Here is a 13,073-nt window from a genome sequence, read left to right as displayed (position 1 = left end):
GTGTCTGTCGGACGTGCTCTCATTGGTCTACAATACAATCACGGATGAATAAATACTGAGTATTTATTCCATATTGCCCACTTGTTCACTAGTAAGATCATTTTGACGCTTACTAGTGAACATGTAAGCCACAAAACGCCCACTAGTTCACTAGTAAGATCATTTTGACGCTTACTAGTGAACATGTAAGGCCATAAATGTGCCCACTAGTTCACTAGTAAGATCATTTTGACGCTTACTAGTGAACATGTAAGCCACAAAACGCCCACTAGTTCACTAGTAAGATCATCTTGACGCTTACTAGTGAACATGTAAGGCCATAAATGTGCCCACTAGTTCACTAGTAAGATCATTTTGAAGCTTACTAGTTGACATGTATGCCCCAAAACGCCCACTAGTTCACTAGTAAGATCATTTTGAGGCTTACTAGTTGACATGTAAGCCACAAAACGCCCACTAGTTCACTAGAGACGCTCGTGTTTATTCAACTAGTTAACTAGTGGGAGGCATTTTGTCTCACTAGTCAGACCAAGAAATGAACTTGTGCAAGGTTTGACTGAACATTTTTGACATTTTTCCTACATGTTGGGCTTTTCTTTTCACTTGTTGGTGTTAATCAGCACTTGTGAGCGACTGTGCACAACGAGTGCAACAAATATCTAACATGTAGGGATTTTTGTTGCACTAGCTCATGTTTTTGGCATACTAGCTGGCATGCACATCGCACTAGCTAAATAAAATTGCTTACTAGTTGACATGTGTGCACAACTAGTGAACTTGTAAAGTTTTGTAACTGCCAAACATGTAAACTAGCCAAATGTGATTATTTCACTAGTAAACTAGATGTGTGCACATGTCACCTAGTGCCCAGGTTTGTCAAACATGTTCAGTCAAAGTCTATACATGTTCAGCATTGAGCCTGACAAGTGAGACAAAATACGTTCCACTAGTTAACTAGTGATATGAAAATCTGTGTCACTAGCTCACTAGTATGTCACACTGAACCCAACTAGTTTACTAGTGAGGAAACATGTGTATCACTAGTTAACAAGTACAGTGAAAATGAGCCCAACGAGTGTAACTAGTGGATATCTCTACATTGACTTGTGAACATGTTCACATTTTGAAACCGTCTAGTTAACATGTAAGGTCAAATCGATTGCACCTAGTTTACTAGTTTGGATTTCTGGATTCACTCGTCGACATGTAACCAATAATGGGCATCCTCTAGTGAACTAGCTGCAAATCCTCAGGACAACTTGTAAACTAGTGTAAAACATGCAAATGAAGTGGGTGTGATTATGACAAAATCTGAATCCCGATTGGTGTATTTTAACTGCAGATCCAATAGGAATCCTGCAGCCACATTTCTGCCCCACCTCCTCATTATATTTTGTGCAACTAGCTTACTAGTGAGCAGGTTGGCATCCACTAGTTCTACTAGTGAACATTTTAGACCTCACTAGTTGAACTAGTGCGACATTAAATGTCACACTAGTGCAACTAGTAAATATTTGGGGCATCGCCAGTGAACAAGTAACATTTTTGACACTCACTAGTTAGATATCAAGGCGTCAAGGGGCTTTAACTAGTAAACTAGCTACTGTTTTATCCGCCACTAGTAAACTAGTGAGTATTTCAGCTCGCACTTGTTTACTCGCGCAGGAAATCACGGGTCACAAATTCACATGTTAGAATAATCCATGATTGACAAGTTGACATGTTGCTGAAAATGAATGACTAGTTGGAGTTTGTATGCAACTAGTTCGACATTCGGTGTCACTAGTGTGGCCGAGTGTCGAACTAGTGCTGAAAGAGATCGAACTAGTGTAACACACTTATGTTTGATATCAGGGATTTGGAATAAATGCTCAAATGGCTTGCCATATGCAGTGGACTGTGTGTAGAAATCAGCAAAATGGCGCGGGTGGAAACAGTCAACTACGGTCTAAAGTTCATTTGCTGACTGACGACTTCCCCTTCCCCCTCCCACCGAGAGCCGAAGCCTGCCAAAAGGTTACCCGAGTCTTTGAGAGTGGAGCAAGAGTGATGCTTGCAAAGTTTTGATGCTGCCTTGAAGCAACGACCTCGGCGACCTCGTGATGTACGCAAAGCCGGACGCTGCCAAGAATATGTTTTGTTTTCGTTGTTGCCAAAGTGGAAGAGGAGCTGTAATCAATCGCGTGTAACAATTTGAATGCCACATGCAGATTTGACATGCGGATTTCACACACTGCGCTCTGGTTGCTGAGCATCAAGCTTCACCTTCGCTTTCAATATGCAATGAAGCTCCGTTTGTATTGAAGGCATCGTTTCCCCTGTGCTGGCAAATTTGACTTGTTTTGACATGAATAAAAATAAATCAATAGCCTACATGTCATTGCTTCACACGGGAATATGATCATAAAATCTGCAATTTTTGAGAATCATTCAACTGTACATGCCACCACATTTTGCACCTTTTTGAGAAGATAGGCAGCTGACAATTTAACGGCTATTAGGATCGTCCTGTCCCGACTGCTGAAACATAGTTGACGTGCGTGGAAAATTAATGGCTTGTAAATTTGTTTTCCCATCGTCAAGGACAACGCCATTGCAATGGGAAACAATAGTTCCTAAATCCTCAATTTGACTAATAAACAACAATACTTGAATCCAAATCTTACAGTCTTCCGCCATAGTATTGCACTGGCGGTGAGAGACCCCGACCTTTGGTACAAAGGTGAACCACTGTTCACATTTTGAACATCAAAACAATCAAATAAACGATCTGATGAGTCAACCATACGCTACAGCAAAATGTTTCCTGCGAGACTTGTTGTCAAGGCTGAGCATTCAAGTTTGCGTGTGTGTGTTGGATCTTGACAGAAGAATGTTGCCGTACCTATCAAGGGACAAGCAAGTCAACAAGACATTGCAATTATCAGGGCCATTATATGACAATGCTCTGACGTGAGACGTAACGGAGATTTTGGGCAGTTTTTACCCCCTGCATCACAAACCCATGCACACAAGAAATAAATGTATATTATTTTTTATAGTTTATAACCACTTAAAGTTTCCTCACGTTTTACAACACAAAAGGATGAGTGCTGCGTCACTGTAGGATTTCCAGTAAAATACAATACAAAACAAAAACAAAACATTGAATAGCGTCTTGTTTATTTATTGTACCAAGTATACCATTTGGATATGCTCTAAATGGTACAATGTACATGTAATGGCATTTTAAATGTTGGTTTAACAGCAGCGTAAGCGTTCATTGTTTCCGGTATGCGTTTCGTATATTTTGTCTGTGTGAAGTCGCCGTAGAGGCAACTTCACAACGCGTTGGCTGTTTCGGGTGGTCCCCTCACGACTTTGCAATTTCTCGTTATTTTCACTTTCTTCGCGTCAATCAAGTCAACAAACCGCGTCTTTTCGTTTTAAGTTGATGCCGATCATGGCCGTTACGTCGCTTTTATTCCTTGTGGTGTGTGTTCAAATAGGCAAGGTGACGCCTGGTGAGTTTCAAGACAAGACGATATTCCACTGCTTTTGTTGAATGACAGTTGATCGATATTGACAATTGTCATGTATCAACACAACTCGAGAGCACGGCGGGGTACGCCAATATTATTAAATGTATGTTAGATGTAAAATGTCAACTCCAAAATTTTGTATTGGAATTGCAGCATGACACGACTTCGAGTTGGAAAGTGAAAGCAGAAAAAAAAAAAAAGAGACAAGGGTCGGCGGCTTAAGTGTGCCTGCCGCGTTTAACGCGAACGTAAAATAAATAACATAATACTGTCACACAAATAAGCATATTGAAATTTGATTGAAAATATAATGTTTACTTTTTAGACAGCAATGTCCCAGTTGGAAAGCTGTCAGTTACCGTGTTGCATCAACAACCATGAAATGAATCAAACGTGTCGCATTGTTTCATTGAAAATATGAAACGTTCATCATGTGTCAGATCACATGTATTGCCCCCTACTTTCTTTCAGTGATTCACACACTGAGGTATTTCCGAACGGCGTCGACGGACATTGCGGGCTTCCCGGCATACATCGAGGTGGGTTACTTGGACGGAGTCGAGTTCACACACTACGACAGCGAAAGCAAGAAAGCGGAGGCTAAGCAGGACTGGATGAAACGCTTCGCCGTGGACAACCCTGACTACTGGGAGATGGAGATGCAGAAAAACGTCGTCAACGAGCACGTCTTCCTAGTTAACATCGAAATCGCCAAAAAGCGCTTCAACCATACGGGAGGTTGGTTTAAGGCCAACATTCTATGCATATATCACCTGGTATCTTCTTGACTGACCCTTTTTTTTTTTTTTCCACCGCTCGGTCAATTTGGTGGCCAAAAACGTGTTTCTCCCAGGTGTTCACATTATTCAGTGGATGTTTGGCTGCGAGTGGAATGATGAGACCAATGAGACGGATGGTTGCAATCAGCACGGCTACGACGGAGAAGACTTCATCGCGCTGGACACCGAGACAATGACGTATGTTGCGGCAAATCCGCAAGCTGTCATCACCAAACTCAAGTGGAACCGTGACCAGGCTCGAAAAGAATACAGGAAGCATTACTACGCCGAGATTTGTCCTTCTTTGTTGCGGAGGCTTGTCAACTACGGGCAGAAAGTCTTGATGAGAACAGGTAGGAAGGATCACACGACGGAACGTGAGCTCCGGCTATGTTGTTAAAATCCACACAAGACGTTGCCAAAGCACTATTCTCTTCTGAATTCAGCGATCAAATCGCTTAAACGTTGTTCTTAAACATTAAGACACAGACACAAAATGGCTCCAAAGCAGTAATTTAGTCGAAATAAGACTCCTCAACTCACTTCGACATTCTTCCTTGACACCAAGATGGAGGTGTTACTTTTGTTTTCGTGAAATCACTGAACCAGAATGGAAGAAAAGCACCATTTTTTTCCTAAATCAAACTCACACGGTTCCGTGACACTAAGATGCGACAAGATGGTGCCAAAGCACATTTTTTGTCTAAATAACACTCACCCCACTTCAACGGGGTTCCTTCACACTAAGATGCCACAAAATAGAAGTTCCTTTTTTTTTTCAAGTTGAACTCCTCAAATAACTTCAGCATGGCTCCCTGAAATCAAGATGCCTCAAAATGCTCCGAAAGCAGTCAGTTAGGCCAAACGAAGCACCCTATCTCACCTCAACATGGTTCCTTAAGAGTAAGCCGCCAGAGGGTGGCACCAAAGCGGTAATTCCTTTGAATGAAACTCCCCACTCACATTTTCCCAGGACACCAGGGTGCCCAGAGATGGTAGAAAACCTTTATTTTAGGTCTAATGAAACGCCTCATCTCTCTTCAACATAGTTCCATGACATCAAGATGTCACTGAACACTTTGTATCAGATGCAAAAAAAAAAAAAAAAAATTCTGTAAGTATATGCAGGTATTCATTGTACTCCCATCTTGTACTTTGTGACAGGAAAATGACTATGTTCCATCTTCCACCTCTCTGTTATCATGTTGTTTTTTTCCTGTGCAGAGCTTCCCAAGGTGTCTCTTCTTCAGAAGACGCCGTCCTCTCCGGTCACGTGCCACGCGTCAGGTTTCTACCCTGACATGGCTGACCTTTTCTGGAGGAAAGATGGCGAGCAGCTCCACGAGGACGTGAATTCTGGCCAGACCCTGCCCAACCACGACGGAACCTTCCAGATGACGGTGGACCTGAAACTGGAGGTGACGGATGAGGTGGAGGGCCAGTACGAATGCGTGTTTCAGCTGGCCGGTGTCAAGGGCGAAATTGTCACCAAGCTGGAGAAAAGGAACATCCAGAGCAACGCACGCAATGAGGGTGAGTTGTGTCCTCAAAATCAGCATGCAGGATTTTGGTCACTGTTAATATCCTTTCCTTTACCACTTGTGTCCTGTTCCGTTTGGTCCAGTTCTCATAACTGCTCCTGTCTTCTGCTGGTCACTTTTCATGTCCTCCTCACATCCTCTAATCAAGTCCTGTCCCAATGACTGCTCGTGTCCTGTTCTTGCCTTTCTCCATACTCCTGTCCTGCCTTAGTCATTTCTTATGTCCCACTACTCTCCTAGTCACTACTCTTGTCTTGTCCTTGTGACAGCTCCTGTCCAATCCCATTCTTGGAATTTCGCCTGTCCTTTCCTGGTCAACTCTCATGTCCTGCTCCTGTCCGATCAAGTCCTGTTGTGAACTGTATTGAGCACTGCTTATGTCCTGTCCTGTCCTGTCTGGTAACTGCTCTTGTCATGGTCATTGCTCCTGCCCTGGCTTAGTCGCTCCGTATGTCCTGCTGCCGTCCCGGTCACTACTCCGGTCCTGTCCTGTCCTGACCACGGCACCTTTCGTGGCCTGGTCACTGTGTCCTGTCCTGTCCATTCCTGGTAACTTTTCCTGTTCTGTACAACCATGTCCCATCCCGAACTGCCCTTCTCACTTCTCATGCCCCATCCTGCTCTGTTCACTGATCATGCTCTGTCCTAGCTGGTCTATTCTTGTGTCCTTATACTATATACCTATCATGTCTGCCCACTGTAATCATCTCCTGCTCTGGACACCGTTCATAATTTTTGCAGTTTGTTCTTGGCCATTGCCCCTGCCCTGCCCTGTCCTGTTCGGTCAAGTCCTGGTCACTCCTTGTGTCATGTACTGATCCTGTCCTATCTGGTCGGTCTGTTCACGTCTCGGTCACTTCTCATGTCCTGTCGGTCCTGTCCTAGTTGCTACACTTTGAGTTCCTTCATCAGAGGGTGTGGTACTAGTTTCCTGGTCCACATGTACTGTACAATAGATTAAATCTCCCTCCTTCGCAATGTTGTTCATGTGCGGTCATTGTTTTTTCACTTTTTTGGGCAAATCTCTTTCTGTCCGACGAAAGAGATTTGCCGTCATAAACGGTTCCTCTTCCTTACACTGATTTTCTTTTTTTTGTTTGTTTTTGAAGCAGAAATCTCTAATTGCTTTAAACAACAAAGAGTATGCAGAAAAATGGTTGAGAGTGAATGATAAGTCTTACTGTATGTGTTGTGTTTTATTTTATTATGTTATTATGACTTCAAGATGGCGCCGCGAGAGTGGCTGCCTTTACAGCAGCTCCTATACTTTTTGTTCTTCTTTCTTCCTTTCATAGCTTTGCTGCCGTAAATTGGGAATTTCTCCATCGTGAGACGAATAAAGGTTTTCTTATTATTATCAAACAAAGAAATGTTTCCTCTTCCTTACACTGATTTTCAATTTTTTTGAAGCAGCAGCAGAAACAAGGAAGAAAATTGCCACCATCGCTGCCTTATTGGTGGTCGTCACTGTGGTCATCGTCATCGTCGTCATTATGAGGCATCTTAAATGCAGTCGTGGTGAGGGACACGCATCCCCCCCCCCCCCCCCCCGAGAGATCTTTGGCCCCTGCGATCGGTCAGATGAAGTAAACGTCAATGTGTTCCTCTTTCATTTCAGACATTGACACTCCGTCTTGTAAGTCCAACGTTCGCCACTTTGTTGGGTCGTCACGAGAACGGGTCTTCACGAGTGACTTTGTGCTCCTGCAGCTAGTGACAGAGATTTCGAGCTCTCAAGAGAAAGCGAACGTCAAATGCTGAGCAAGACAAATGGGCCAACGCAAGACGGAGAGGACGCATGTACGGGGACTGCGTGCCGCTCGCCCCGGCCGCGCTGAACGACAAAGTACCGCCGTCTTAGCAGTGGGGCTGGTTCTTCAACCAATCAGACTTCATATTTTCCTCAGGAGTGCCGTCTCGCTGGCGAGAAACATCGTCGCCATTTTCGTGTGGTCCGATCGGTGGGTCAGAGCAAAACAAAACGCGTATCGTATCTCGCAGTCGACACAGATGAACACATTTGACATCTTGGGAGCAGAGCATGGTGTGTTTCATTTACGATGCTTCTCCTGTTGTGAGATGAAGAGTGATGGTGAACTGCCCCAATATTTAGATGGATTAAGGTGGGCAACGCGCCAAATTCAAGACCCGCCATTGCAACGAACCGACATAGATGATGACACTTTCACGTTTGATGTAAAGCAGTTTTTGAAGCCGCCACCGAACGAACACGTTGACGCACGCTCGTCGACATGTAGTCAAATTTCATCAGATCAGGTTTTCGGTTTCCGCTAGTGCAAGAGTATCTCTTTTTTTTTTTTTTTCTCCATTTGATTTTGTCTGGGACAGTCACACGTTGGATTGATCAATGAACATTCTACTGAAAGACTGATTCAGAGAAATAGCAATTTTATTATTATTATATATATTTTTTGCAATTTAGTGTCCCTTTAGCCTGCCGTGCATGTTTTTGGAAAGTGGGAGGAACAGGACAGGGCAGGGGCAATGGCCAAGACCAAACTGCAAAAATTATATTATTAAGAACATGCAAATTCCACACAGGAAGCCCGAAGCCAGGATCGAACTCGGTACCTCTGCACTGTGAGGTTGACGCGCCAACCACTCTTCCACCGGACCGCCCTGTTCTAACATTCAACTCCTTTAACATGAAAAAAAAAAAAAGCGATCATGTCCTGTTCAAAAGTAGCTACAATTTTGAATTAAAAATGCGAGTTATTTTGGGTGCGCTGAAGTCGGTGACAGTTGATGAATTTTTGATGGGTTCATTTGCGGATTGTCATCGTATCGTCGTTGTTTTGGCGGGGCAGATGCCGCGGGATGTTTTCACGCTGCCGCAGCTCATTCGAAATTACACACGACGCCGAAGAGGCGAGTCGGCATCCGCACGCCTCTTTTCAGATAAACAGAGATCAGCCAGATAGAACAAATGCGAAAAAGATTCATGGGCCGCATTAGTTGGCGTGCGCGCGGCGTCGACTTCTCCTTTTCATTTCATCTCCGCTCACACTTGATGCTGAGGGGAGACACAATGCGCTCGCTCGCGCGCGCGCGCGCGCGCGCACTCAAGATAAGATTAATGATAGCAAAGAGTCATAAATATGGAGATGATGTTCGAACGCCTGCAAACATGCTTTGAAGTCTGAACGAAACGCTTTCTGACAGCGGCGCTATTCATTCACACCTCCTTGTTTTTGCTGTGCGTGAAAATATTGCGAAATGAGGTGGACCCAATACAAAAGTGGACTTTTCCAACAACTTTGTGGAATAATAATGGTATTTGAAACCCTAATCCAGGCCTGGACCTGCCTGTCAAAATCCAAGTCTGCTTTGAAAAGTGCCCCCCCCCCCCCATCTTGAAAACAATCCGTCTTGAATGCCTCATTTGGAATTAGTCGTCGGAGCCAGGAAACTCTCTTTTCCAACCCTGCGATGTGAAACGCTACCTCAGGGTTAAAACGCTAACCCGGGTCCTCCGAAACCCCATTTCGAAATACCAACCCGAGATGACAAACGAACCCTGACCTTGAAAGCGCAGCAATGTCTTAAAAACCCTCATTCTGGCCAGGAACCTTACGACATCATGCCAACCCTTTGGTAAAAACCGTCATTTGGAAATTGAATTTGAAACCGCAATCGTGACTTCAACCCAATTTTGACATCCACCCAGTGAGTCGTCCCCGGAAACCCGACTCAGAAAACCCAATTCTTTCTGGAGACCTTAACTTGATACAATACTGTCGTTAGAAATTCTTAGTCTGACTTGAAACCCGAATTTCAAACCATAATCGACACCACCCAGCTGATTTGAAATCACAACCCTAAATTGGAAATTTCTTTTGAAAACATAATCCTGGTTGATGATGCCGATTTGAAACCGAGACCGCTCTCTTCAAACCCTCATTGCTCAGCATAACCCTGGCCTGGAAACCCCGGTTTCAAACTCCAGTCTGATTTTGAAATTTGATCCTGACCCAGAAACCCCTTTTGAAACCCGAAGCATTTCTTGAACCCTCAGTCGACATCATCCAGGCCTGAAACCCACTTTGTAAAACCCCCTACCCTGTTTTGAAACCTTGATGCGAATTTGAAAATCCAAATCGAAACCCCAAAGGGATCTTGAGTTATACGTTTCAAACCTTAATCCCCATTTTGACTTCAAGCCCTCATTTCAAAACCACGATCCCGGCCGGGGGCTTGCTTTCAGAACGCCAACCCCGTCTTGAAATCCCGATCCAGCCCTCGAACCCGGCACTGGTTTGAGTCACCCGCCCTGGCCTAGAATCCTAGTTTAAAACCCGAGCCTGACTCGATAGCTTAATCCTGGCCCGGAAGCGGACACGGTGACGTTCCAGTTCGGTCTTGAACTTTTGCTCAATCCACGTTTGCGTTGCGATAATAACAAACGCTCGGACTGGAATCCCACTTCTATTTTGGGCTCAAATCAAACAAAAGGAGGCGAGCGGCGATCCAGATCGAGGGGGGGCTGCAGGTACGCGGGAAAGCCGCCGTCGGGCATGGGGTACCGAGTGCCGGAGTTCCGCAAGATGAAGAAGGGCGGCGTGACCGGCGCAAAGTGGCAGTCGTACGGTAGGTGGTGGGGCGGCTCCGGGTCGGCGTTGTGCCTCCGGCTCCCCGCGAGCAGACAATTTTGCGACTCCAGTTTGGCGATGCGCTCGTCCCGTTGCACGATTCCGGCCGCCATGCTCCGCTGCAGGCTGAGCATCTGCGCCCGCAGGTCCGCCACCATGGCGTCCGTGTCGCGTTTGCTGCCCTCCAGCCGGCTGCCGAACATCATCATGGTGTCCTGCACGCCCTGCAGCGCCCTTTGAAAGCGGGCGTTGCTTTCTTTTTCCCGCCGGGCGAACCACTCGCACCACTCTTTCTCCCGCGCCGTCTTGGCGGGCGTTTTTTCCAAGTACTCCTCCAGCCACCGGTTGTCCTCCGTCTTTTGCGCGGGGGGGATGCCCGAGGCGGGCCGGGGGGCCCGGGCCGCACTCGCGCGGCCGTCGGCGCTATCGCTGCGGCCGCCGACCTTGCCGCTCTGAACTTGCTCGGCGGCGGCCTGAGATTTCTGCCGGTCCTTGTCCGCCACCAGCGGGGGATTGTTCTCGTCCCGCGTCCGAATGGAGCCGCTCTCCGAGACGGACTTGGGGACCCCGTCTTCGGTTGACATTTCATGTGGCTGGAAAAGACCAAATAGCTCAAGGCCTGATTTTATATATTTTTTCTTTGACATCCACAGTTCCTCACCCCAACATTGGTTCGAAACAATTCATCTAAAGGGTGGATATAAAAGGTCGACACGCCCTTGTTCAAATGCCAGATTTTTATGCCGTTTTAAAAAAATGAGATGAATCATTTCAAAACTTTTTTCCACCACTTACGACTTAACAGACAAGATGTAAATAGCACAAAATAAAGTTCAGCTTTTCTTTTCATTATTTTTTTGAATCAAAAGGCTGAAGTTTGAGTGCCATTCGGAACTCTTCATAATTCACTCCACTTCGACTCGAGGCTGCAATTGCAGCTGATCCCACCGTAGGTCGACCCCACTCCCCGGGCATACGAAAAAGACAGGTGACTGTTGCCACGCGGACCAAAACAGCCAATATGTGCTCGTAATTGCTTCAGCTTCTTCAACGTTGCCGTCGGCAACCAGTTTTCCTCTCGTCATTTTAGACGGCTGTCCAGTTCTCGCTCATGTCTATTTTCGTCGCCTGGTGATGACCGTCATTAATGCTCCGTGGCGAAATACGTTTTGGAGCCTCCCCCCCGAATGACGTCTTTGAAGGAGATCCCTCGGATGCTGCGGAAGCTCTCTGCGGACGGTCAGTCGTGTCATAAGACGCCACTCAAAAAAGGTCCAGAAAAGCCAACTAGAACGTGTGAACTTTATGCGGCGTTGATTGGGAGCAATTTAAGATGTGTGCCGATGCCCTTTTGACGCGAGTTTAGATGTCGCTGCTAAAATCCGAACATAGCCACATCCCCGGTCAGAAGATGGCGGGCAACCTCATTATCGCAATGCTTTTTGGTTTTATAGATTTAGGTGCTGAGGTCACATTAAAAGTGGGACAACTTCTGAAATGATTTTGCTAGGTTTTTTTTTTTTTTTTAAATATAACAAAAACATTTGAACGGGGGCGTGTTGAATTTTTATCGATTATTTAATGTAGGCTAATGTAGCATAGAAGTATCAGATTAATTCATTTCTTACTTAACGTTTTTGATTTGAATTTCATGTATGTCGCGCTACGGCTTCATGTTTACATGTTTGACCCTTTCAGGGACAGCTTAGCACGTTAGCAGGCTCCGGGGCGCGTGAAAGGCTTCATGCCGATACAATATAGACTTGCATCATAGTTCACGTTCTCTGCCGTATTGACATTATATTGAATGTATCTCGGATATTCCATCGATGCTGAACATCGTTTCCGTGTTTGATTCATACACCTCAAATATAATGTATCAATATACTATACATTGACATCACCTATTCACCCGTAACCTTATATTTACCTCGAACGTGCCACGTTTCAATCATTTTTACCGTACCAATATACCATATTTACATCCCATATGTTTCATACATGTCACATATGTACGTCGTAGTAACCGTGCCGCTTTTTCATCACGTTTTGCTCATCGACTGCCAGCGTGACGGACGTCAAAGATCGATTTGAAGCGGGCTGGCAGGGAACGAGTTAACGTCTCCAATGCCCCCATTCACATGAACTCGGACCTTCTTCGCATCGCGTAGCCGTACTGTAGCGCGTTCGCATACCTCCATCGTAGCATATTTAATGTTCGGACAACTTCCCGTGTAACATATTTACAATATTTTCAATCCACCTGTAACTTTTGACAGCAAATTTCACGTCTGACACCATCTAGACACGATTCTTCAGGCACCGAAAACGACGGTTGTGAGCGCACCTCTTTGGACCTGTCCGCTTTCTTCTTGTTAGAGACAAAAAACCTGACAAGATTGCTGAAAACACTCATGCTTTTGCTTGCGCGGGCACCTGGAGGACCCGCAAGGAACTCAAGTTTGTGGTGGGGGGGGGGGGGGGGGCGGTCACCTCCTTGACATAAGGGCGGCCGTGGGGGGGGAAGCGGCGACCTCACAAAGACATCAAGGCGTGATGTCGCAGGTCACAGATGAGCACAAATGTCTGGAAAGCTTCATTAGCTTTGTTTGAAAAACTAGC

At 45.6% G+C, this 13,073-nt stretch overlaps 1 protein-coding gene across 5 annotated transcripts; it reads left to right on the top strand.

Annotated features, from left to right (window-relative positions):
• Positions 1-3,310: 3,310 nt before the first annotated feature.
• On the top strand, positions 3,311-8,593 carry LOC147208107 (class I histocompatibility antigen, F10 alpha chain-like). Of its 5 annotated transcripts, XR_015100551.1 has the most exons (8): positions 3,311-3,503; positions 3,993-4,259; positions 4,375-4,653; positions 5,525-5,833; positions 7,252-7,359; positions 7,460-7,477; positions 7,552-7,802; positions 8,404-8,593. XR_015100551.1 is itself a non-coding variant. In XM_086107948.1 (7 exons), the coding sequence occupies exons 1-7, from the start codon at positions 3,434-3,436 to the stop codon at positions 7,677-7,679; spliced, it is 1,173 nt and encodes a 390-aa protein (XP_085964074.1). In that variant the 5' UTR covers positions 3,311-3,433; the 3' UTR covers positions 7,680-8,593. The 5 variants fall into 5 exon arrangements, 4 of the variants coding, with proteins under 4 accessions (XP_085964074.1, XP_085964073.1, XP_085964072.1 ...); XM_086107948.1 differs by having other exon boundaries at positions 7,258-7,359; positions 7,552-8,593; XM_086107947.1 differs by having other exon boundaries at positions 7,255-7,359; positions 7,552-8,593.
• The last annotated feature ends 4,480 nt before the right edge of the window (positions 8,594-13,073 follow it).

Source organism: Hippocampus guttulatus, chromosome 3 (genome assembly GCF_054856545.1).
Source record: "Hippocampus guttulatus isolate MCC_2025c chromosome 3, RoL_Hgut_1.0, whole genome shotgun sequence".
In the NCBI taxonomy this organism is placed as follows: Eukaryota; Metazoa; Chordata; class Actinopteri; order Syngnathiformes; family Syngnathidae; genus Hippocampus; species Hippocampus guttulatus.
This window is presented reverse-complemented; position numbering and strand designations above follow the sequence as displayed.